The following is a 25,181-nucleotide window of genomic DNA, read 5'->3' on the forward strand; positions in this document are numbered from 1 at the left end:
AAACCGGCTAACTTCTGGGCAGCTTCAGATCAGCTACTGGCTAGCTTCTAGTTAGCTTCTGGGTAGCTTCCGGCTAGCTTCTGGCTAGTTTCGGCCGGCTTCTGGTTAGCCTCTGGCTAGCTTCCACTGTGGATTTTCAGATTTGAGGTAAATAATACTTTTTTTTGTAATTGGTGAGGCGGGTTGCAGGAAAGCTTTTGTAGTTGAGTTCTTGGATAATAAAATATATAAAGATATGCGAAGAAAGGTGTAAATATATATGTATACAGGACACGACAATACGAGGACAAAAAAGACGTCTGAACTGCTATGCCATCTTGGAAAGAGATCTAGATACCTACACGTACGCTACGGTCACAAGATGCAGGACACCTAATTGTCCCTAGAATTTCGAAGCAAACAGCTGGAGGCAGGGCTTTCTCCTATAGAGCTCCATTTTTATGGAATGGTCTGCCTACCCATGTGAGAGACGCAGACTCGGTCTCAACCTTTAAGTCTTTATTGAAGACTCATCTTTTCAGTAGGTCCAATGATTGAGTGTAGTCTGGCCCAGGACTGTGAAGGTGAACAGAAAGACACTGGAGCAACGAACCGCCCTTGCTGTTTCTGCCTGGCCGGTACCCCTCTCTCCACTGGGATTCTCTGCCTCTAACCCTATTACAGGGGCTGAGTCACTGGCTTACTGGTGCTCTTCCATGCTGTCCCTAGGAGGGGTGCGTCACTTGAGTGGGTTGAGTCACTGGCGTGGTTTTCCTGTCTGGGTTGGCACCCCCCCTTGGGTTGTGCCGTGGTGGAGATCTTTGTTGTGGGCTATACTCGGCCTTGTCTCAGGATGGTAAGTTGGTGGTTGAAGATATCCCTCTAGTGGTGTGGGGGCTGTGCTTTGGCAAAGTGGGTGCGGTTATATCCTGCCTGTTTGGCCCTGTCCGGGGGTATCATCGGATGGGGCCACAGTGTCTCCTGACCCCCCTGTCTCAGCCTCAAAGATTTATGCTTAAGTAGTTTATATGACTGGGGGCTAGGGTCAGTCTGTTATATCTGGAGTATTTCTCCTGTCTTATCCGGTGTCCTGTGTGAATTTAAGTATGCTCTCTCTAATTCTCTCTTTCTTTCTCTCTCTCGGAGGACCTGAGCCCTAGGACCATGCCTCAGGACTACCTGGCATGATGACTCCTTGCTGTCCCCAGTCCTCCTGGCCGTGCTGCTGCTCCAGTTTCAACTGTTCTGCCTGCGGCTATGGAACCCTGACCTGTTCACTGTGATTACTATTATTTGACCATGCTTGTCATTTATGAACATTTGAACATCTTGGCCATGTTCTGTTATAATCTCCACCCGGCACAGCCAGAAGAGGACTGGCCACCCCTCATAGCCTGGTTCCTCTCTAGGTTTCTTCCTAGGTTTTGGTCTTTCTAGGGAGTTTTTCCTAGCCAACGTGCTTCTACACCTGCATTGCTTGCTGTTTGGGGTTTTAGGCTGGGTTTCTGTACAGCACTTTGATATATCAGCTGATGTAAGACGGGCTATATAAATACATTTGATTTGATAAGTATTCAAACCCTTTGCTCTGAGTCTTGTTTACATTTATCATCCTTGAGATGTTTCTACAACTTGATTGGAGTCCACCTGTGGTAAATTCAATTGATTGGACATGATTTCACAGTGCATGTCAGTGCAAAGACCAATCCATGAAGTTGTAGGGATTGTCCGTAGAGCTCCGAGACAGAATTGTGTTGAGGCACAGATCTGGGGAACGGTAATAAAAAATGTCTACAGCATTGAAGGTCCCCAAGAACACAATTTCCTCCATCATTCTTATATGGAAGAAGTTTGGAACCACCATGACTCTTCCTAGAGCTTGCCGCCCGGCCAAACTGAGCAATCGGGGGAGAAGGGCCTTGGTCAGGGAGGTGACCAAGAAACCAATGGTCACCCTGACAGAGCTACAGAGTTCCTCTGTGGAGATGGGTGAACCTTCCAGAAGGACAACCATCTCTGTAGCATTCCACCAATCAGGCCTTTATGGTAGAGTGGCCAGATGGAAGCCACTCCTCTGTAAAGGCACATGACAGCCCGCTTGGAGTTTGCCAAAAGCACCTAAAGGACTCTCAGACCATGAGAAACAAGATTCTCTGGTCTGATGAATTTAAGATGGAACTCTTTGGACTGAATGCCAAGCGTCACGTCTGGGGGAAGCCTTGCACCATCGCTACGGTGAAGCATTGTGGTTGCAGCATCATGCTGTGGGGATGTTTTTCAGTGGCAGGTACTGGGAGACTAGTCAGGATTGAGGGAAAGATGAACGGAGCAAAGTACAGAGAGATCCTTGATGAAAACCTGCTCCCGAGCACTCAGGAACTTAGACTGGGGCGAAGGTTCACCTTCCAACTGAACAACGACCTTAAGCCCACAGCCAAGACAACACAGGAGTGGCTTCGGTCTATGAATGTCTTTGAGTGGACCTGTCAGAGCCCTGACTTGAACCCGATCGAACATCTCTGGAGAGACCTGAAAATAGCTGTGCAGCGATGCTCCCCATCCAACCTGACAGAGCTTGTGAGGATCTGCAGAGAAGAATGAGAGAAACTCCCCAAATACAGGTGTGCCAAGCTTGTAACGCCACATTCAGTAATACTTGAGGCTGTAACCGCTGCCAAAGGTGCTTCAACAAATGTCATATTTATGTTTTTTTTTTTTTTTTATGAATACATTTTCAACCTGTTTTTGCTTTGTCTTTATTGGTTATTGTGTGTAGATTGATGGTAGGGGGAACTATTTCATCCATTTTAGAATAAGGCTGTAACGTAACAAATGTGGAAAAAGTCAAGGGGTCTGAATACTTTCTAAATGCACTGTATACACTGTCAATTAATTTGTATTTCGATTATGCCATGGTAGTCACTGCTAGACTGGTAACTACTTATAGCAGAGTAAACATGTTTGTTTGTTCGTTGTATCTTTGACTGGCTTTAGCTAAAGTAAGCTAGCTAATGTTAGCAAATAAGAGTAGCTCAATCTGGTAGCCGTCTATTCCACCCTTGTCTGGAAAACACTGTTACTATAGAATTGGCGATATAGCTAATTCACTATTTGTTTGTGTGATGGTGACATTAGCAATGATGAATGTGTATAAATCTTCTATGGTTGGTTAGTTGGTTCTTAGCCAGTCTCAGCTGAATAGCAATCATGACGCCAAATTTAGTGACGCTAGTTAGCTAACAGCAAGCAGAAAATATTGAAATGTCCATGTTGGGTATGGTAAGCTAGCCAGTCTAATATAGATCAATACAATTAGTGGGTGGGGTGGTTAAATTGTGTATTGTTGTGTACTCTGTTGTAGGTGGTACAGAGTCTGATTCCAAGTTGAAGGTTAGTTGGCAATTTTTTTTACAAGCTGACGGCTAAGATAGCTCAATTTACAGTAAGCATGGTATAAACATGAATTGGGTAGTGTTTGTGTTATGGGGTTACAGGTGGTTACATGTAGCCTGAGGACCACAGAGTCTCTTCCAGACCATGAAATCAATTTAGTCTACCCCTCTTATTTATCTTAGTAAAACTCTTATCTAGAGTAATTCCACAGTGCCCTGCTGAAAAACACCCCAAAGCGGTAGCATTTTGGGTACACAATGGAGGGAGCCGACACACCTTGCGGTTATGGAGCACAACAAGATTGTGGGACAGAAACCAGCAAGGGATGCTGAAAGATATAACATCAAGACTACAACAGTAATGACACAACCACCTCATTATTCTCTCTGCAGATTCTCAAAACACAATACAAATCCATGTCTACAAAAAGCCCCTGCAAAAGGCTATTTTACAGACAATACTTTGAGATGAGGAAGGAGTTTTGGTTGTGAAGGGTTGTGCTTAGACCAGCGTTTCCCAAACTCTGTCTTAGGGACCCGAAGGAGTGCACGTTTTGGTTTTTGCCCTAGCACCACACAGCTGATTAAATTTATAAACTCATTATCAACATTTGGTTATTTGAATCAGCTCCTGTGTAGTCCTCCACAATTAATGTGCCACCAACCTCCTGTGTTCAGAACGACACCTGTTGAGGCATTGCAGGTGGATAGTGGGGAACTGTCACTGAGGATAAGGCGGGACACACCTGCATTAGCATACTGGGCGAGGTTGAAAGGGTGTTCAGAAGGACATCCTGTGGTCACGGCAACTGGGGAATGCAGGGAGCGAGGGGTGGGAAAGCAGAAGGCGTACGGGTGGACAATTGGGCAGAAGGTGGTAGAATATGGACTGGGGGAGAGAGAGATGGGGCCGGCAATTGCATTGGGGAATTTTCCTCTGTGGCTGTTTTGTAGATGTGGACATGATTGAGGGCAGGAGAGAATGGGGTGAAGACGTGAGAATGGTGTTTGGAGAGATATATAGATAATTGGTTTAATTTGTTTTTAAGGATATATACAGATGGTTCAAAGGACCCAGTCAGTAGTAGGGTGGGGGCAGGGGTGTATATCCCATATTTCAATGTTAGAATATGTAAGCGGTTAACTAATTCTGCATCAGTTAGTGCGGCTGAGTTGATGGCCATGATAGGTTTGAGATGGTTGGAGGAGGTGAAACCACTCAGAGTGGTGAGCTGCTCTGATTTGCCTGCAGTGTTGGGTAGTGTGGAGATGGGCAGGTCAGATAGGGGAGACTTGTTTGTGGAGATGATGGAATTGGAGAGGATGGGAGTGGTAGTAAGCTTTTACTGGGTTCCCGCCCATCGGGTTGTGGGTAATGAGAAGGCCAATGTGGTGGCTAAGAGTGCTGTGAGGAGAGAGGGGGTATTTTACTGAGGTCCCGCTGGACCGTAGGGAAGTCAAGTCCTTGATCCGGGCAAAAGGGCTTGGTCTTTGGCAAATGGAATGGGATGCTAGTAATAAGGGGAGACAATTTTTTCGCATGTACTGGTCAGTAAAGGAAGAGGTGGGGAGTATGGGATGTAGGAGAGAGGAAGTTGTGTGGAGTAGACTACGGTTTGGGCACACAGGTTTGAATGCCACATGTGGATGATAGGGAGACATGAAACAGGTCTGTGTGATGAGTGTTTAGTGGAGGAAAATGGTGGAGCATGTGTTGATATTTTGTGAACTGTATGACGTAGATAGGGAGAGATTGTGTGAAAGGGTTGGGGTTTGGGTGGTGTAGTGGGAAGTGGTGTCTAGGGCTCTATTTCACTTTCTTGGAGGAACAGGACTGGTGAAGAGAATTTAATTTAGGTAGGCCGTGACTGGCCTCACACTCCAGTACAGTTGGTGGCGGTGTATGCACCTTAAAAGTTGGCTGTGATCTGCCAACCCAATCCCAAAGGACAGAAGAAGCTGTGCTTCAAAAAGTGATTGAGAAGGTATGCTGCTAACTACCCTTAGTTTTAAAACTATATTATTTATCAGTTGATACGTCTATGACCAGTCCCTCAAACAAAATTTTGAATGGATGGCAGAAGTGGATGCTGAGTTCGAGTCAAGCAGCGCATCAAGCAAAGTTGGTGACGACAAATGTTCAGAACGGAAACTGATGGCGGAAGTGGATGCTGAGTTCGAATCAAGAAGCGTGTCGAGCCAAGTTGGTGAAAACTAATGTTCTGAATAGACAACAGTAGTAGCGGAAACTGGAACAAAAAGGCATTTAAAAAAAAATTGGAGTGGAGGATACGTGTATGAATGATAATGAATCGCTTCTTGTTGGGATGTGTTTGTTGAGTAAGGATGCATATGTGGGAAACCCGTTTGAGGTGTCAAAAATTCTGAAGTATGCGCTTGGGAAAGTGGAGTCTGTCAGAGTGACCAGGAGTGGTCTTATTTTGATTTAATTGTACATCTGAAGAACAGAGGAAGATTGCAGTGAGCCTCAAAAGAATCCGGACAACAGAAGTTTTGTGTTTTGACTTCGTAGTAGAGCACCCGTCAAAGGAGTCATCTCAGGAGTGACAATGGATGTTCAGGTTGAATACCTGGTGAAAATTCCTGGTGTGGCTGGTGCCTGGCATCTGACCCACTGGGTGAATGGAGAAAAGTAATAAAGTCTGTCGGTCAATCAAATCTCCTATGCGGAGGAGAGTAAAATAATTGAGAAAGCAAGTGATTCTAGTGAAGATATCAAAAGACACCCTGCGTGTTAAAAAGGTGGATTTTGTGGCGTTCATTACCACCATTATAAACTGTACGGCACAAGTCTCGAAGTCTAAGAAACTGGACATTTTTGTGGCTGCGGCAGAAAAGTTTTTGGGACTTAAGGATTTTACATCTGAAGACTTGCAAAGCTGTACTAGTACCCGGAGACCCTCCCTCCCAGGTTCCCCTTGAGCCTGTGTAGGGATCAGATCTGTTTTAACAGAAAGTTGTTTGATTTAGTTTTATTCATTTATTTTGGGTAATTTTGTTCCATTTTTGGGAATCCTGTTTCCATTCCCGCACAGTAGGTGGCGGGATGCACATTAAATTGTGCGATCTCCAATGTACCATCGAAGAGGTCAGATTAAGAAGAACATCAAGACGAAGCAGCTGCTTTACAAGTGGGATGCACTGTTGAGCGCTACATCCCGAGGGGTTTGTGCTGATTGTACGGGGATTGTGACAGCCGGTTAAATGGCGTCCCTTGAGAAGGCAAGAACAAGATGTATGTCAGGAGAAGTGCAGTATTATTATAAGGAGAGTTATACAGAGGAAGAATGGAGGGAAAAGGAGAGGTGGAGGAGGTCTGAGAGAGAGAGGGAGGAAGAGGGTGAGCTTGAGTCAGTTATAAATGGTGGGGAAAAGGAGATGGTTTGTTAAAGAAGAATGGTAGAAAGTGTAAGCAGAAAGAGTTGAAGACAGAAGGAGAAATGGAAGTGATTGAGGGCGAAGTATTGGAGGTGATAGGCATGTTGAAGTTCTCGGAGCACGAGGCTTTTACCGAGGGTCAGGATAAAGATGAGTCTCTGACAGTAGGAGTGAAGTTTTTGGAAAAAGTGGACCCTTGCCTTTTGGCTGATCCATTTGAAGTTTCAGGGTGGGTGAAAACAGAGTTGGGTGCTGTTGAATCGGTGAGGGTATCCAGATGTGGTATTGTGATAATTATATGTTTCTGCTGGTCAGAGGGAGCAAGCACTCCATGTTAAACGAATGGGGGAAAGCAATGTGAATTGTTTTGCTCTCAAGAAAAGGGTGCCATTGAAAGGAGTGAATACTGGAGTAGTAGTAAATGTGAAAGCTGACCAACTGAAGGGGAAGATTCCCGGTGTTTGTGATGCTCGTCGTTTGGTGCGACGCAAACAGGGTGGCGTGAGTGGAGAAACATGGTCGTTGTCTGTTCTTTTGAGTTTTGATGTTGTCTTTGCCCGACAAAGTGATGTTAGGATATATAAGTTATCCTGTACAAGCTTTTATGCCAACTACATTACATTGTTACAGGTGTCAAGCTTATGGGCATGTGGCAGCAGTGTGTAGGAGGGAGGCTCCTAGGTGTGCAGAAGAGCATGAGACAAAGGAATGTGTAGCATTGGGGAAAGTAGTGGTTTGTGTTAATTGTAGGGGTGCTGGGGATCAGAAATGTCATGTATGAGAGAGGCAGGTTGAGGTTTCCAGGGTTAGAGTAGTGCAGAAGTTGTCATATGCTGAGGCAGTGAAGAAAGTAGAGGAAGATGGGTCAAGGGGGAGGGATCCTGAGAGAAGTGGTGAGAGTAGTCGATCTGTAACAGTACATAGGGATCCACCAACAAGGTATATATGTTTCAGTAAGATTTCATTTTTGGCATTTATAGTAATGGTTATAAACTTGCAGAAAATAGAGGTTGTGGTGGCAGCTGTAGAGAGGTATTTGGGTGTGCGAGACTTGACATCAGAAGAGTTACAGGGTGTGTTAAGTGGTGGTGTCCCATCCTTCCAGGCTGTTGCCCTGAAGTAGTACTAAATACATTTTAATAGTGGAGTATGGTATTTTTTTTGTTTTTTTTTGTGAGTGTAATGTTAGATGGTAGGGTATTTGTTGTATTTTCTTTTTTGTAGAGTTATACTCCAGTCTAGTAGGTGGCAGTAATGCAACATTTATTGGATGCCAACGGCCTTTAAATCTCATCAAGAAGCACCATAGAAGAAGTGATTGAAGAGGTAGGCTGCTGTTAACCACCCTTAGTTTTAAAACTAGATTATTTATCAGTTTATTCATTTATCACCAGTCCCTTATACAAATGTTGAATTGTGTTGTTGATGTTATGTAAAAGTAAAGCTGATCCCGTTTGTAAACCAGGAGCTAGAGCTTGCGTAGAGCGTGTTAGCATTGCTAGCTAAATTAGCTACCTTTGTTGGTTGCTAGCTAGCTAGTTGTCTTTGCTTTGTTAGCTAACTAGCTCAAATGCTAATTCTAGCTAGCTCATGTTTTGATTCGCCATTGTGTTTATTAATTGTATTGCCAGATACATTAGCTAGTTGGTTAGGTACATGTCATGCTTAATACACCGTGTTAATTTCCATTTTGTCGTGATAAACCAACGATGAGCTTCCCAGCTCAGACCCAGCTAATATTAGCTAACTAACGTTATTGTAGCTGACGAGCAGTTTTGTGATTACAGCAACTAAAGGTTAGTTGCCAGCTTACTAGCTCAATACATTTTTTTCCCGTTACGTTAAGCAGATGAACACAGAAAGAGAGGGGTTGCAGATTTGATTAATTTTACAAGCTAATATGTTACAAGTTGTCAACAACATTGTGCTTTGACTTTGTGGTTAGGGAGTGGATCTCAGAATACTGTTAACGATAGACTATTGTTTGTGTTCTTCAGCTGCTGTGTTGTGTTCATAAAGGTTAGTTATGGCCAATGGTTTGTTTATCAGATGTGTGAAGGCTTTTTATGTAACTTAATTGGTTTATTTTTCTCTCACCAGATTATTGTTAAATTGGTCCAAGAACTTTGGAATCAGTTGGAACGGATGTAGATTTTTCAGTGTGTACTACTACGTAACATTTGACCATTTTTGATTTCACTCACACCTTCCCTATCGCAACATGAGCAGTACAGTAAGTCCTCACATGTGCACCCAGGGCCACGTGATAACCCTCCAACACCTTCAGTTAAATTTTCACAGACATTTAGCAAAGGTGTCTGGTTTCTAAGAAGTAGTGCTTTGTTGTCACAGACACAGAGGAAAAGAAGGACTGGAGTCCCCTCAAGTTCCAGACGCACGGCCAAGAGTAGCAGAGTCACCACAACCAGTGTGCGACCTCCTGCTGCAGCATCAGCAGCAGTCCCAGAGACCATTGATGTGCTGGAGAGCAGCAGGACTACTAGTGGGTAGCAATGGCTTTATGCTTTTCTTTGTCATTTTGGTTGATTATGGAAATTCTAACCCGTCTATTGGCTGTGCAGGTGAGGAGGTGGTGGACTTGACATGTGAAGGTTCTGAGTTGACTGTGGTTGACTTGACCAACAATGATTCTGTGGTGGTGAGTTTGTGAGCTTTCTTTATGCAAATAATGATGTATACATATAACTGTTTTTAATGTATTTATAAGAATATGCTTTTGTCACTGTTGTAAAGACTGACATGTTGACATTTGTTTCTTTTCCACCACTGCGTGATTGCGAATGGGGAAACCAGGTTGTCGATGAAGGTAATTCATTGCTTTTCCTCAATCGCAACAATTATATTTAGATTAAAATATGTTTTGGTCCTCTAATAAAGTAAGCATTTATTACTATGTCAAGCATGTCTTTTTCTGTGAGTTTGTCTATCTGCTTGTGTCTATCTCAGGGCCTCATGGCAGACGTGAAGCTGACAGTGAGAGTTACGTACTTAGCAGTGATGAGGAGGAGGATACTAATGGAGGCCTCAGTGCCGACCTCCTGTCCTCTCTACAGGCCAGCAGTAGAGCCAGGTACTAAGCCCCACAACCCCTCTGGCTATGATAATCTCTTCAGATGACATATCAAACTTTTTTTTAAATCTATTTTATTTGAAAATTGAAGCACATTAAAGCAACGTCATCCTCATCCATCCATTTATCCACTCATAATATTTGCCATGTGACCACTGAAATCAAGACCTTGAGTTATGGTAGACCCTGATGGTCTCTTGTCCTCCATAGGTCTACTCCAGGGACAGTCAGCTGCCCAGTGTGTATGGACGCCTATGCTGAGGTAAGCGAAGCATAATTCAACGTTTGTGAAGGTGACTATGTCAAACTGTAATTGCTGTGTAGCTACCAGAATGTGAAGTTGTCCCTTCAACTAAGATGGAGCTCTTTCTCTTCTTCCTCTAGATCATTGAAAGTGGGAGACTAGTAGTCTCCACAAAATGTGGTCACCTGTTCTGCAGTCACTGCCTCCGTGACTCACTGTTGAGATCCCACACTTGCCCAACCTGTAGAAAGAAACTGACCCAGAAGCAATGCCACCCCATATACATCTGACATCAAACACCCATAAGACTCACCCATTGGTTTCACCCTCGCCAAACCTGCAAGACTTTTAATCATACCTTCTCATCTCACTTCCCCCTACTGGACTTAAGAATAATTTTTACATTTACATACACATCATGTGTATGTAAATCTGACCGATGCTTTTGTCTTTCTTCTGCAATGAAAGAAGCAGGAGCATAGGGACGCACTCTTATGCCAGCACACATTCACTTAGATTTTTGCAATTTTCTTCCACTGATTTTCCTACTGCTCTCCATTCATTTCATAGTGAACAGATCATTCTAAAGCTGCATCCCCAGTAACCACAACCAAGAAAAGAACTAAGCTCAGAATCTTTTTTTTTTTTTTTTTTGCTCTTAAGAAGCCACATGTGATGTTGTATTGGTAGCAATCACACGTGACTGGCACTCAATTGCAATGAGAACTCGAAAGTAGAAATGTCGATTTTTATTGCTGCTGCGTAGGTGGATGTCTGAATGATGGGTGTTGCTTGAATTTGGTCATCACCATTGTAAATATTGTTGTATGTTTTGTATATATGGTTGAATGACAAGTTAAGGTGCGCCTAATCTGTAAGCTTCAATAAAACACATTTATGATTGTAAAGGTTTGTTACATGTTTTGCTCACCTGACCCAGATAGTTTATTCTCACAGCCAGCGTGTCTCAGTGACAGAGACTGTGAGAAGAGACAAGTCCAAACGTAGGACATTGCATTGTCGAGCCCTCATGCCGACTTGCTAAATAGCTTTTTTTTAATTACATGTTTTCACTGACTTTTACATTGAATTTCATTTGTAAACTTTGAATTATTTTATATTCTGAACTACATGTAACTTGGCTGACTCCGTTGTGACACGCATCCCCTCAAATGTCCACTAAGGGGCAGTATCTTCTTGCGCATGCATGGTCTGTTGTCCAATAATGATCAATGATAATGCAGTTTCTTCTCCATCCTCATTGCAAGGGGTGTGTTACTTGATTAACATATTACCAAACACAGGGTTTATTTCTTGGACCCAGAATAAACCTAGTCCAGGACTAAATTATCTATGGAGATTTTACATGGAGTGTGTTTTAGTCCAGGACTAGGCTTAATCTGAGTATGAACAACTGTCCCTTTCTCATATATCTAATTTTCTTCAAATGACAATTTTCTCTTATGTTGTTGACCTATTTCCTAATGTTGGCGCAGTGTGTATTTATAACACCCAAACCATACCATTTTAATAAATAATCAGTGTGTCATATTACATAATGAAAAAAGAAGTTCAATTTACCAACTCAGTGTTATTACTTTGGAATTACATAATGCATTCAGTACATTTAATTTGTGTTTTATTATTATGAATATTATATTTTTGTTTCATTATTATGACGTAGTCCATGATGTTAATAGCAGAACTGCCCTAAGCGAAAGAGTTAATTCTTGAACTGTGTTGAATAGCTACTTGGGCTACTCTGTGATTGGGCAAAAATTCCGAGGTCGGACGGACCGCAGTTCCCACTAATGCGGTCGATTCCTGGATGGCAAGGTATGTTAGCTCAATTATTGCAGTAAATTATTTAGATGTAAATGGTATTTGGGATTAAAAAAGAGACAACTGCTTGTCTTCCAAAATGGATAATGGTAGGAGTTAACTGTAACGCGAGCACAGGGCTTTTATTTAGTTTTGACGCACGCTCGGTCCGGTGTGTTGGGTCTCGCACGAGCGTGATGTGATGACCGTCAATTTAAATAAAACTAGCCATATTTTAGCTGCATGTTTGACATTAAGGTTTTATAGTGTTATTTTTCTTAGAGGGTAACATTGTATCCAGTAACTGAGCCAAGAATACTTTGAGCGAAAGTGCGTGCAGTTCAACTTTTAGTGTTCAACTTTTAGTGGACATTGATATGTTAATTATTTGGATTAAATCACCTTTATTGATGCGAATGTAAAGACAATGTAATCATGATAAACTTGTCATTAGTGGGAAACCGATTCAAGACAAATCATTGCTGCTGGACGTTTCAGGTAAGTCCCTAACTTGTATTAATATCAAAGTGTTATTGGCCCAGATCACAATGTGATTATTTATAAGCAGCTGATTTTAGAAGGATGCAGGTTTGTTGTAGACCTGTAATAAAAAATGCATACGTAGCCAATTGGAATACTTTTTAACTTTCAATTTATACTACAGATTATTACTTATGTATTACTAATAGAATAGTACACAACTGTATTGCATAAATCAATGTTGTGTTAATTATAGTTCTGCTATATTACCTTACAAAGCTATTATTTGTAGTCCACATCTGAGTGTAGAATGTTTTAATTCCACTGATTCAGCATTCATGGATCTATGTGTGCATGAGAGTGGATGGGACTTGAGTCTTTGCTTTCTAACATGTTTAATAAGCAGGTAGATTAGCTGTAGCCTATACAACAGCATCTACACTATATATACAAAAGTATGTGGACATCCCGTCAAATTGGTGGATTTGGCTATTTCAGCCACATGTGTTACTAACACGTATAAAACACAAGCACACATCCATGCTATCTTCATAGACAAACATTGGCAGTAGAATGGCCTTACTAAAGAGTTCATTGACTTTCAACGTGGCACTGTCATAGGATGCCACCTTTCCAACAAGTCAAATTTCGGCACTGCCCCAGTCAACTGTGTTGTGCTGTTATTGTGAAGTGGAAACGTCTAGGGGCAACAACAGCTCAGCCGTGAAGTGGTAGGCCACAAGTCGACAGAATGGAACCAACGAGGGCTGAAGTGCGTAGCGCGTACAAATCGGCTGTCCTCGGTTGCAACACTCACTACCGAGTTCCAAACTGCTTCTGGAAGCAACGTCAGCACAAGAACTGTTCGTTGGGAGCTTCATGAAATGAGTTTCCATGGCCAAACAGTCGCACACAAGCCTAAGATCACCATGCGCAATGCCATGTGTCGGCTGGAGTGGTGTAAAGCTCGCCTACAGTGGAAACACGTTCTCTGGAGTGATGAATCACGCTTTCCCATCTGGCAGTTCGACGGACAAATCTGGGTTTGGAGAACGCTACCTGCCCGAATGCGTAGTGCCAACTGTAAAATTTGGTGGAGAATAAATTATGTTTTTGGGCTGTTTTTCATGATTCAGGCTCCTTAGTTCCAGTGAAGGGAAATATTAACGCTACAGCACACAATGACATTCTAGACGATTTTGTGCTTCCAACAGTTTGGGGAGGCCCTTTCCTTTTTCTGCATGACGATGCCTCCGTGCACAGAACGAGGTTCATACAGAAATGGTTTGTCGAGATCGGTGTGGAAGAACTTGACTGGCCTGCACAGAGCCCTGACCTCAACCCCATTGAAAACCTTTGGGATGAAATGGAACGCCGACTGCAAGGCAGGCCTAATTGCCCAACATCAGTGCCTGACCTCACTAATGCTCTTGTGGCTGAATGGAAGCAAGTCTCCTCAGCAATGTTCTAACATCTAGTGGAAAGCCTCCCCAGAAGAGTTGAGGCTGTTATAGCAGCAAAGGGGGGACCAACTCCATATCAATGCCCATAATTTTGGAATGAGATGTTCGACGAGAAGATCTCCACATACTTTTGATCATGTAGTATGTAACCCATTCTAAGACAATGAGAGGAGGATAGGTGTAGTTCCCCAATAGCTGATGATTTAACAGTCAATTAAACGCTTGTTATGTTGATGTATTTGATCAAAGATTAAATGGAAAACTCTAAAGGATTTTCATTTTGGATTTCAAATTACTTGTTTGTTGTGCAAACTGGCAGAAAGAAGAATAACTCCTCTCAGTTGGTAGAGCTTGGCGCTTGCAACGCCAGGGTTGTGGGTTCATTCCCCACGGGGGGACCAGGATGAATATGTATGAACTTTCCAATTTGTAAGTCGCTCTGGATAAGAGCGTCTGCTAAATGACTTAAATGTAAATGTAAATGTAACCAGAAACATAGGGACATATGGACAAATTAAGAGCTCCTCATTTGATTGAAGTTCATGAATAAAAAGCCTATGTTGCTTTTCCGTAAACTAATTTTATAGTGTTGGGGACAGACGTCTTGTGTTTTTCCGTCTGTTAAAAGATTAACAACTTATTTTATTGTTACTAGTTTCGACTGTAATTCTGTTATATTTCCTCAATGCCTTGACTATGCCACTTCCAAAATAAACTTCTGTGAGAAATATAATTTGGTTGTAAAGCATAATATACAGTAGCTTAAGATGTGATATGGATAATAACAATGTGTTCTTGCACCTCTCCTCACTGTGAATTTACTTTTTTCTTTCTCTAAGATTTCAAGTGTTGAAGCCTTCCATCCAGAAAGAATGGGAATTTTATGCATTTGCCTGCTCATTTGTGAGATAATCCTGTTGTCGGACTGTGCACGGGGTGAGTAGTAACGTAGTAGTAATGAACAATAATAACTGAGCGTTTTAGTGGATCTGTAGGCAACCATCTTCAAAAAGTGACTCACCACAATGAATGATATCTACTACAAGCTGTACACAATTGTGGTTGTGTAACTCCAAGTTGGTGGTATAGTCCATTCAGGCTAAGGGCCTATCTTCCGTTTTCTAACGGACCTTGCCTAGATCACACAGACTTTGGGACAGTAACCTTTGGGATACCTGGTGTGCAAGTGTCAAGTGAGGCATGCTGATAGAGTGTAGTCGTGACCCTCCTGCTGCACAATCTGAGCTGTCAAACCTAGACTCAACATGCCACTGGTCGTCTGCTCTGGCCTGCCTGTCTGGGGAAAGCGAAGGGGCATGGGGGGACCCAAACACACGGCGCCCAGGCAGATTGGATCGGTGAGAGCCCTAGCCTGAACAATGCAGCATTCACAATCACACAGTCGAGCCGTCATGGAGACGCTTAGGCAAAAGTAAACAGAGACCCATAGAGAGCAATGTGATTAGATTAGGCAATTATGTTTGTTTGCTGTGCAATGCCACAGCGTTTCCGACCATGAATGGAGCAACACGGCAAGGAGTGCTGTGGGCTAAAAAGTAGAAGAGACAACATGTCTTCCTGGTGATGATATCGGAGGGGTTTACTCACTAGCTTAGCCTAGTTAGCGCCTTATTGGGTACACAGAGGGAGAGACAGACTAAACGTTTCTCTATCATGATGGCATGCGGATATCAGAGCAAGGAACGTTTTACCTTTTTTATAAAGTCTGATATGACACGTTTGATAAGACAGTGAAAAGCAGGGTGGTTGTGTTGAAAACAAAATACCTCAGAGGTACTGAGACAGAATCAGAGATTATTTTTCAATTGAATGTCAGATACTTTGCGCTCTATTTTTCCAAGCACTGTGATTTTGACGTACTGTGGTGGCTCAACAACGACTACTCAACATACAGTAGAAAAGGTTGAGTCCACATCAACACACTTCTCCTTATGGAAAACATTTCCTGACATTATATCGATATTTTGTGACCTGAGTTTGATACCTTCATATGTGAACTTGTTGGAGAAGAAAAGGAATGGACATTCAAAACTACAGGACAATTAATACTTTTTTTTAAGGATTTTTTTTCTAGAGGAAGAGTCCAGGTTGATTGCTATGATATGGAACGTGGCAAAAAATGATCCCCCAACCCCATTTGAGCGCTCCCCTACTGACCAAGTTTGCTGTTCCTGGTGTGTCCTTGTTGCACGGGGAATGCAGAACATCACGTCAGATGACAAATATTTTCCGCTGCAAGCGGAAGCACAGTTTGGGTCCGGCTGCCAGAGAGGCATGTGAACCGTATATGCTTATGCAATGATTCTGGGTCTGAGTCTGAGCAGCTGAAAGGTGAGGATTTTACTCTCTTTGGTGCATGCCTGAGAGAGAATATTCATGCATAAATGTGGGCATTAATGTCTGTGTTAACTTTTATTTAATTTTTTTAATTTAACCTTTATATTTAACTAGGCAAGTCAGTTAAGAACAAATTCTTATTTACAATGACGGCCTACCCCGGCCAAACCCTAACCCGGACGATGCTGGGCCAATTGTGCGCTGCCCTATGCGACTCCCAATCACGGCCGGTTGTGATACAGCCAAGAATCGAACCAGGGTCTGTAGTGACGCCTCTGGCACTGAGATGCAGTGTCTTAGACCGCTGTTCCACTCGGGAGCCCGACTAATGGGGAAAACAACGAAGTCATGGGATGGTTGACATAACGCAATTTAAAAAAATTATGATCACAAATTAAATACAACTGCATTCATTTAGGTATCACTCATTTGACTCCTTATGACGCACATTATTAAACTAAGTACATTTAAAACTCCATCCACACTGGAGGCAAGATGTGGTGGGACCCAGCTATAAGCACAGGATCTTGGTGCAGCAAAGGTAGACTAAATACTACAGCATTGCATTTAAACAAAGGCGGCAGGCAGCCATATGGACGTGTGGGGGCTATTGGAGGTGGAACTGTTGGGTTTGTAGGGGCATGCTGTGCACTGTACAAACTAGGACCACCCTGCAGCTACATGCTGGTGTGTCAGTGAGAGGCAGCCTTCCAGGATTCATGATTGAGCATCTGGACACGTCTTCATAGAGCAAACAACAAAATGGGCTGATGCTCTAAACACATACACCTATCTAACTTTCTTGTATTCGTCTGAGCCTTCTAAAAGTCAATAGAAACTGAGATGAGTAGTAGCAGCACATTTGTAGAGTCTGCTCTTTCTCTCCCTCAATCTCTCCCTCCTTCCATCCTTGGGCTCCCGAGTCGCACAGCAGTCTAAGGCACTGCATCTCAGTGCAAGAGGCGTCACTACAGTCCCTGGTTCGAATCCAGGCTGTGTCACATCCGGCCGTGATTGGGAGTCCCATAGGGCGGCGTAAAATTGGCCCAGCATCGTCTGGGTTTGGCCGGGGTAGGCCGTCATTGTAAATAAGAATTTCTTCTTAACTAACTTGCATAGTTAAAGGTTAAATAATAAAAAATACAACAATAATCTCTCTCTCTCCTCCTCACACTGCAGCAGTTTATGGCTAGGTCTAAGCCAGAGGAAATGTGTGAAGTTAATGTAGAGTGTTGGAGAAACATAGCTGACCCATTGGGTAGCCTTTTGTCACTTCACAATCCTTCATAGCTCTGTAGTAAATTTGAGAATATCGACAGACCCTGCGGTGTGGGTTTAAACAAACAGTAGTTCATGTTTGAATAGGGATCAATGCATATGTCTAGGTAAAAGGCAATGCTATTAACAATGATCATAAAGTGTGTATATTGAGACGTGTCATAAAATGTAAATATTGCAATGTAGTAATTTACATGTAATGGTGCAAACAAAATGTAAGGCACAAAACCATCAGGCAAATCTCACACATAAACCGTTTTCCAGACGTGACAAACATAGCTGAGTGTGAGTAAGGAATGAGAGATTGGCTCCAAATTCATCTCAATGAGGAGGAATGATCCATAGAGAAAGGCTGCTGTCAGACTACAGGCCATAAAGTGGTTATTAGATTGCCAAATGGTGTTTACACAGACACCATCTTTCTCTCACCCCTTCTCATTAGCATTGGGCTGCTAATCATATTCCTTAGTAATGAAGCTGTATTAGACAGGAGGTCGTACATTGATTTAAGACTGGGAACAGCATGTTGATGATGTGGTTATTAGTAAATACAGGCTGGCTTCAAAAATAACTGAATTGTCCCATTAAATGGGAGCTCAGATAAAGTTAGTTTAGCACCCCTGGTGTTTGGTTTTAATGTGTCCATCAAGACACCTCACGGGTAGGTTGATGGGATAGGTGTTGTGTGTGTGAGTGAGAGACCTACGTAGCATGCAGAGGCGCATGGAATGTGGACTAGTGTGCCTATATTCTGAGGAGAGCTCACAACACATAAGCACACACACACAGAGCAAGATAAATAAGAGGCATTTTAATGAGCAGGACAGCAGAGAGAGGGGAGGCATTTTACTGAGCCTGAAAGCAACTGAACAAAGTCTGAAGTAAATTATCTCACCATTTCACCCCATTCAACCTTTACCATCAGCCTCCACCTGGTAATTGCTAAGGCAACATGACTTCACAGGACTGAGGTCACAAATATTAACTGTGCTGAGAGTACGATAAAAAAAAGAGCGAGATGGACAAAAATCCATATTACAATTTATCACTATAATACTAAATTGAACAATAAGTTTATAACAATGTGTACCACTTTTTTACATTTTATATATTACCCTTAAAACTACTACTACTAATTTGAATGTTGTAGCTTTCAATTGTCCCATTAACAATCACCCATATTAGCGAACTTATTTTATTTAAAACCTCACATTTCTCTAGTAGGGCCCTATAGGTTATATATCGTAAAGAACAATATCAGCAAAATGTCCACAATAAGTGGTCGGTTTGGCCGGTGTCAATCATTTTCGGTTTATCATCCCATCTTTAGTGTACACACACATAGCCTTTACAATACAGTTGGATAGAGGGAAAGAGGGAGAGTTCTCCAGCCATCAAGTCCAACTGGCCTATTATTTTCCTCAGTCCTCCCTGTAATCCTCCAGTCTTGTCTGACATGACTTCCACTTGGCTAGCCAACCTCTGGGCCAATCAATGTTGCAAAACCATCAACCACTGAAACTAATGCAGTGTTACATCTAAAAAAAATTGTGGCTCTTAATTTGTGAATATATTGGAATTGTGCCACTGACTGACTGACTGACTGACTGACTGACTGACTGACCGACCGACCGACCGACCGACCGACCGACCGACCGAGCGAGCGACCGACCGAGCGAGCGAGCAGTGTCTTTCCAGCCTGAAATAGCCACAGCATAGACAGACACAGATACTTTCACGGACCGAACAATGCATTGTGTTGTGCTGGTGACATAATGGCTTATTGTTGGGGGGCCTGGAGCCTTTGTTTGGTTAGTGCTGGAGGGGTCAGAGGGCAACGGAGAGGACCAGGGAAAGGCCCCAGATTGGATCAGGGAGTGCGCATACCTGACCTCTTACCAGAGGGGCTTACAATAACACATCAGTACTCCTGCAGGTTCAGCTTTTTTTCTCTCTGCGTTCATTCATCCCCCTATTTTTCAGATATATATGTATAGATGTAAGCATGTACTTCCTTCCTTCCCAGCTGTTCTCCTGGTCACATTACAAATGAGATGTTGAAAAGCAGTCCCTGGACTGGAGACAGCTCTCCTTGTTTTCTTTTGTATTTTGCGTGTCAGTTTGTGTTGGGGCCTGTGCCCCTGAGCAGCTGTGTGTGTGTCATATGTCAGAGAGACAGAGAGGAGAGGGCTCCCCCAGCTGAGAGAGAGAGATGCCATTCTGGGACCTAAACAAACAGAGCATTAATGTGATTGATGGATGGCAGACATATTGTGTGTCCTCTACACCAGTGGTTTTCAAACCTCTCCTCTTGGACCCCCAGATGTTTCACAATTTTGTTGTAGCCCTAAACTAGCTAACCTAATTCACTTTATCAAGGGCTTGATAATTATTTGAATCAGGTGTGCTTGCTCTGGAATAGTTCATTTACATGGAGCGGCTGGCGGTCCCAGATGAGAGATTTGAAAGTGTCCATTGATGTATGTGTCCATTCCCTAGAATAGGGTTCTATTTGTGACACACCCATAGATTGAGTCAGTTGCTCTCACTCTTCGCTGCCTGCCGCTGGTTTGTTTGAAGTGTGGGACCGACCCAGTGCCCCCTGTGCTGTCTTCCTGAACATCCTGAACCATCAGCCTTCACAGGCATTTCTTTTGGTGCTGAGGTGAAAGGTTAGCTGTATATCCTAAAAAAACAAAACATAACAGAGATGATAAAGACACTAAATGACTGAGAGGCCATGTCTGATGTATGTCTGAATGACTTCACAGAGCCTCCCCATAAGCCCAGGTTGTTTTCTCCGGTGAAGTCATTAAATCAGGATATACGTCACTCTCATCAGAGATTGTCTTTCATTATTATTTTACGGAGTTCTGTTTGGCTTTGTGATGGTAAGCTGTTGGGCAGCACCAGAAGAGTGGACTGACAATAGTTCTGTGGTGTTTTTGCCCGTAGCCACACGGATTGCGGTTGCCCGCAGGCAGAGAGACAGAGGCATAGCACACACACACACACGGCTTGTTCATTACGCCAGCTGTTGGGGTGGACTCCACACTGCAGTCGGAATGTGTAAGGATTGTGAGAGTTGTGGGGGTGGTTTAAAAGTTGGGAATTTGAAGGCTTTAGCAACCGAGGAACTTTTGCTACTAGCTGCAGTGTTGTGGCCTTTTCAATCAGGTAGTTGGGACACAGACCCAGCCAAACCCATTGGCTCCAGACAGGAAATCTGAACCACCTGACTGGTCCAGGAACAGAATTTAGTGGAGGAACTTTACGGTGTCTGTCTGGAGTGTCTAGGCCTACACCTGTGGGATTCTTCATCTGTTGCTGCCTCTTAAATCTCACCCCCAGCCCCATGGTGGATCAGGCCTGATAAATGACCATGTGATATGACCATGGCTCACTATGAAAAGGTGTGGCTCTCTTTTTTTCCCCCCAGTTTTGGAATCCTTTGTCTACTGGAGGTGTCACTGTCTCACAGTGTTGTTCTCACAGTTGGTTTGTCTTTAAGTTTAGAACAGCGCAATCTATTGCCTCCCCCAGTCTTCCTCAATATGATTTGAATGTGCCTGAGAAACGTGTGTTTCTCTTCAGCATGAAATGAAAGACGTAAGCAAATCCTCCACATGGGTATTCAAACTCTGCACATTTGATGTCCTACCCATTTCCTCCATCTTCCTTTCTCTCATTTTCTCTCTTTTCAGCATTAAATTCAGTTGAAGTCCTCTATTAACAAAATAAAATCCTCATATTTTGCCATCTGCACTGTGAGTGTCTGGGGCTGCTAATGGACACTTTGTGGGCCCCGGCATTCATGTATAGTGGTGCCAATCCACACTGGCCCGCAACACACAGTCACACTCCAAGGACAGCATCGTTTGTGCGGTGTGCGCCAAGTAATGCCGTCATCTCATATCTGGAGCTTGACTATTCAAAATGTTAATGGGATCATATTGTGTACATCACTTCTCTGTCTTAACCTATTTTCTTCTAAATTACATGTTGTCAATGCTTTCTATGTAGATTTTAGCTGACTGCTGCACTTCATAGTTTGTATGTACACCTCATTAAGATGTCAGTGAGTGCGAGATGAGAAAGGGAGATGCGCCTCAGTGCTTGCCTCCGTCTGTAGACACACATCATTTTTGTGTTTCCCTGAGGAACAGTTAGCCTCAGTGTGTCAGGGCCAGGTTGACCCTGCACTCAATTGACTGTGGTTTTAGATGATACCTTTTCGAACAGAGACCTGCGCAGAACAAATTGAGTTAGTCATGGCTGAGACTCGGTGTGTGGAATGTGGGAGGGAGGCAGGGGTCTGGGGTACATATGGGTGTGAGGTGGTGAGATGTGGGGGAGATCAGAGGGTGGAGTTGCAGGGGGAAGGAATGCTTGACTCCTCCAACCAGCGGAGGAGGAGGACACGTGGGAGAGAGTGAAGAGGAAGCACATCTCCATTGTACCAATTACGACATGTATTTTATTGTGCATTTTAATTGAAGTCATTTTTGGTGTGTGTTGCTTTTTTTAAAAGATTTAATTTTCTTTTTTGACAATACAAAAACATTCATAGATAAAAACAATAGACAACTTAACATTACAAACATACATTTCAACGAACATTAATGGCATACATATGAAAACACAACCATTTGCAATATTCTACCTCTAATGTAAAATCCATATCGCTCAAATCTATTTGGATGAAGATACCTGGTAAGATTTCTGAATTTATTAATAACTCTGTTGTTTGCGCTGTTTTTATGGTGGGAAAAGTATGGCTGCTCTAGTCTAATAGTCTATGCTTAAATCAATATTGACCTTTGATTGCTGGAGAGGTCCATGGCAGGTGCTGGTGTAGTCTACTGGCCTATCAGGAGTGGGGGCAGAGCCGGGAGAGCCATGTGCCTCTCAGATAAGCCCCAGGGGAAGTGGGATCCAGCGGGCTCAACCCAAGCCACTATCAGGCCTCTGGAGGCAGCTGCTGTTATACGTTAACATCCCTGATATCAAGCCTCTGTCTTTGGAGAAGGACACCCCCCGCCCCCCACCACCCACTTTCAGACACTCAATAACACTTTCATTATGGCAGGTATCTTTGTTTTTTTCACTGTTGCAGGGATTCAGTAGCATGTACAGTGCATTCGGAAAGTATTCACACCCTGTTCCCTTTTTCCACATTTTGTTACGTTACTGCCTTATTCTAAAATTGATTAAATTATATTTGTTCCTCATCAATCTACACACAATATCCCATAATAACAAAGTGAAAACAGGTTTTTAGACATTTTTGCAAATGTATTAAAAATAAAAAACAGATACCTTATTTACATAAGTATTCAGAGCCTTTGCTATGAGACTAGAAATTGTGTTCAGGTGCATCCTGTTTCCACTGATCATCCTTGAGATGTTTCTACAATTTGATTGGAGTCCACCTGTGGTAAATTCAATTGATTGGACAGGATTTGGAAAGGCACACATCTGTCTATGTAAGGTCCCACTGTTTGACAGTGTATGTCCGAGCAAAAACCAAGACATGAGGTCGAACAAATTGTTTGTAGAGCTCCGAGACGGGATTGTGTCGAGGCACAGATCTGATTTCACAGATTTCTGCAGCATTGAAGGTCCCCAAGAACACAGTGGCCTCCATCATTCTAAAATGGATGAAGTTTAGAACCACTAAGACTCTTCCTAGTGCTGGCAGCACGGCCAAACTGAGCAATCGGGGGAGAAGGGCTTTGGTCAGGGAGGTGACCAAGAACCCGATGGTCAATATGACAGAGCTCTAGATTTCCTCTGTGGAGATCGGAGAACCTTCCAGAACGACAACTATCTCTGCAGCACTCCACCAATCAGGCCTTCATGGTAGTGGCCAGATGGAAGCCACTCCTCAGTAAAAGGCACATGACATCCCAATTGGAGTGAGTAAATATTTGTATGACCATAACAAGATTCAACAACTGAGACATAAACTGAGCAAGTTCCACAGACATGACTAACAGAAATGGAATAATGTGTCCCTGAACAAAGTGAACAAAGTCAAAATCAAAAGTAACTGTCAGTATCTGGTGTGGCCACCAGCTGCATTAAGTGCTGCAGTGCATCTCCTCCTCATGGACTGCACCAGATTTGCCAGTTCTTGCTGTGAGATGTTACCCCACTCTTCCACCAAGGCACCTGCAAGTTCCCAGACATTTCTCGGGGGAATCGCCCTAGCCCTCACCCTCCGATCCAACAGGTCCCAGACGTGCTCAATGGGATTGAGATCCGGGCTCTTCGCTGGCCATGGCAGAACACTGACATTCCTGTCTTGCAGGAAATCACGCACAGAACGAGCAGTATGGTTGGTGGCATTGTCATGCTAGAGGGTCATGTCAGGATGAGCCTGCAGGAAGGGTACCACATGAGGGAGGAGGATGTCTTCCCTGTAACGCACAGCGTTGAGATTGCCTGCAATGACAACAAGCTCAGTCCGATGATGCTGTAACACAACGCCCCAGACCATGACGGACCCTCCATCTCCAAATCGATCCAGCTCCAGAGTACAGGCCTCGGTGTGAAGCTCATTCCTTCAACGATAAACGCAAATCCGACCATCATCCCTGGTGAGACAAAACCACGACTCGTCAGTGAAGAGCACTTTTTGCCAGTCCTGTCTGGTCCAGCTATGGTGGGTTTGTGCCCATAGGCGACGTTGTTGCCGGTGATGTCTGGTGAGGACCTTCCTTACAACAGGCCTACAAGCCCTCTGTCCAGCCTCTCTCAGCCTATTGCGGACAGTCTGAGCACTGATGGAGGGAATGTGCATTCCTGGTGTAACTCGGGCAGTTGTTGTTGCCATCCTGTATCTGTCCCGCAGGTGTGATGTTCGGATGTACCAATCCTGGGCAGGTGTTGTTACACGTGGTCTGACACTGAGGACGAACAGCTGTCTGTCCTGTCTCCCTGTAGCACTGTCTTAGGCGCCGCACAGTACGGACATTGCAATTTATTGCCCTGGCCACATCGGCAGTCCTCATGCCTCCTTGCAGCATGCCCAAGGCACGCAGATGAGCAGGGACCCTGAACATCTTTCTTTTGGTGTTTTTCAGTCAGTAGAAAGGCCTCTTTAGTTTCCTAAGTTTTCCTAACTTTGACCTTAATTGCCTAAGTCTGTAAGCTGTTAGTATCTTAACGACCGTTCCACAGGTGCATGTTAATTAATTGTTTATGGTTCATTGAACAAGCATGGGAAACAGTGTTTACAGATCTTCATTGTAAAGGGTTTAAAGTTATATGGATTCTTATGAATTATCTTTGAAAGACAGGGTCCTGAAAAAGGGACGTTTATATATATTATTATTTTTTTAACCTTTATTTAGCTAGTCAAGTCAGTTAAGAACAAGTTCTTATTTATAATGACGGACTACCGGGGAGCAGTGGGTTAACTGCCTTGTCCAGGGGCAGAACTACAGATTTTTACCTAGTCAGCTCGGGGATTCGATCCAACAACCTTTCGGTTACTGGCCCAACGCCCTAACCACTAGGTTACTTGCCACCCCTAAAGAACTCAGAACATGAGAAACAAGATTCTCTGGTCTGATGAAACCAAGATTGAACTCTTGGTGGAATGAAGGAATGCTGGCACCATCACTACGATGAAGCATGGTACTGGCAGAATCATGCCGTGGGGATGTTTT

At 43.4% G+C, this 25,181-nt stretch overlaps 2 protein-coding genes across 3 annotated transcripts in view; both read left to right on the plus strand.

Moving 5' to 3' along the window:
- Positions 1 to 8,052: 8,052 nt before the first annotated feature.
- Positions 8,053 to 11,013, plus strand: LOC120047515 (E3 ubiquitin-protein ligase RNF4-like). Its single transcript, XM_038993042.1, has 8 exons — positions 8,053 to 8,096; positions 8,871 to 9,003; positions 9,123 to 9,273; positions 9,353 to 9,429; positions 9,585 to 9,597; positions 9,738 to 9,861; positions 10,072 to 10,123; positions 10,246 to 11,013. Exons 2-8 carry the CDS (start codon positions 8,992 to 8,994, stop codon positions 10,393 to 10,395), a joined length of 579 nt encoding a protein of 192 aa, XP_038848970.1. The 5' UTR covers positions 8,053 to 8,096; positions 8,871 to 8,991; the 3' UTR covers positions 10,396 to 11,013.
- Positions 11,014 to 11,866: 853 nt separating this feature from the next.
- LOC120048242 (fibroblast growth factor receptor-like 1) overlaps positions 11,867 to 25,181 on the plus strand; it is a 71,446-nt gene continuing 58,131 nt past the window's right edge. Inside the window, exons 1-3 of one of the 2 annotated variants that reach the window (XM_038994046.1) lie at positions 11,867 to 11,941; positions 12,381 to 12,424; positions 14,709 to 14,805. In XM_038994046.1, the coding sequence (XP_038849974.1) occupies positions 11,917 to 11,941; positions 12,381 to 12,424; positions 14,709 to 14,805 (166 nt within the window). In that variant the 5' untranslated portion in view covers positions 11,867 to 11,916. The remainder of the gene's footprint in view (positions 11,942 to 12,380; positions 12,425 to 14,708; positions 14,806 to 25,181) is intronic. The other variant, XM_038994047.1, reaches the window with a different exon arrangement.

The sequence above is a fragment of the Salvelinus namaycush genome, chromosome 5, assembly GCF_016432855.1.
Source record: "Salvelinus namaycush isolate Seneca chromosome 5, SaNama_1.0, whole genome shotgun sequence".
In the NCBI taxonomy this organism is placed as follows: Eukaryota; Metazoa; Chordata; class Actinopteri; order Salmoniformes; family Salmonidae; genus Salvelinus; species Salvelinus namaycush.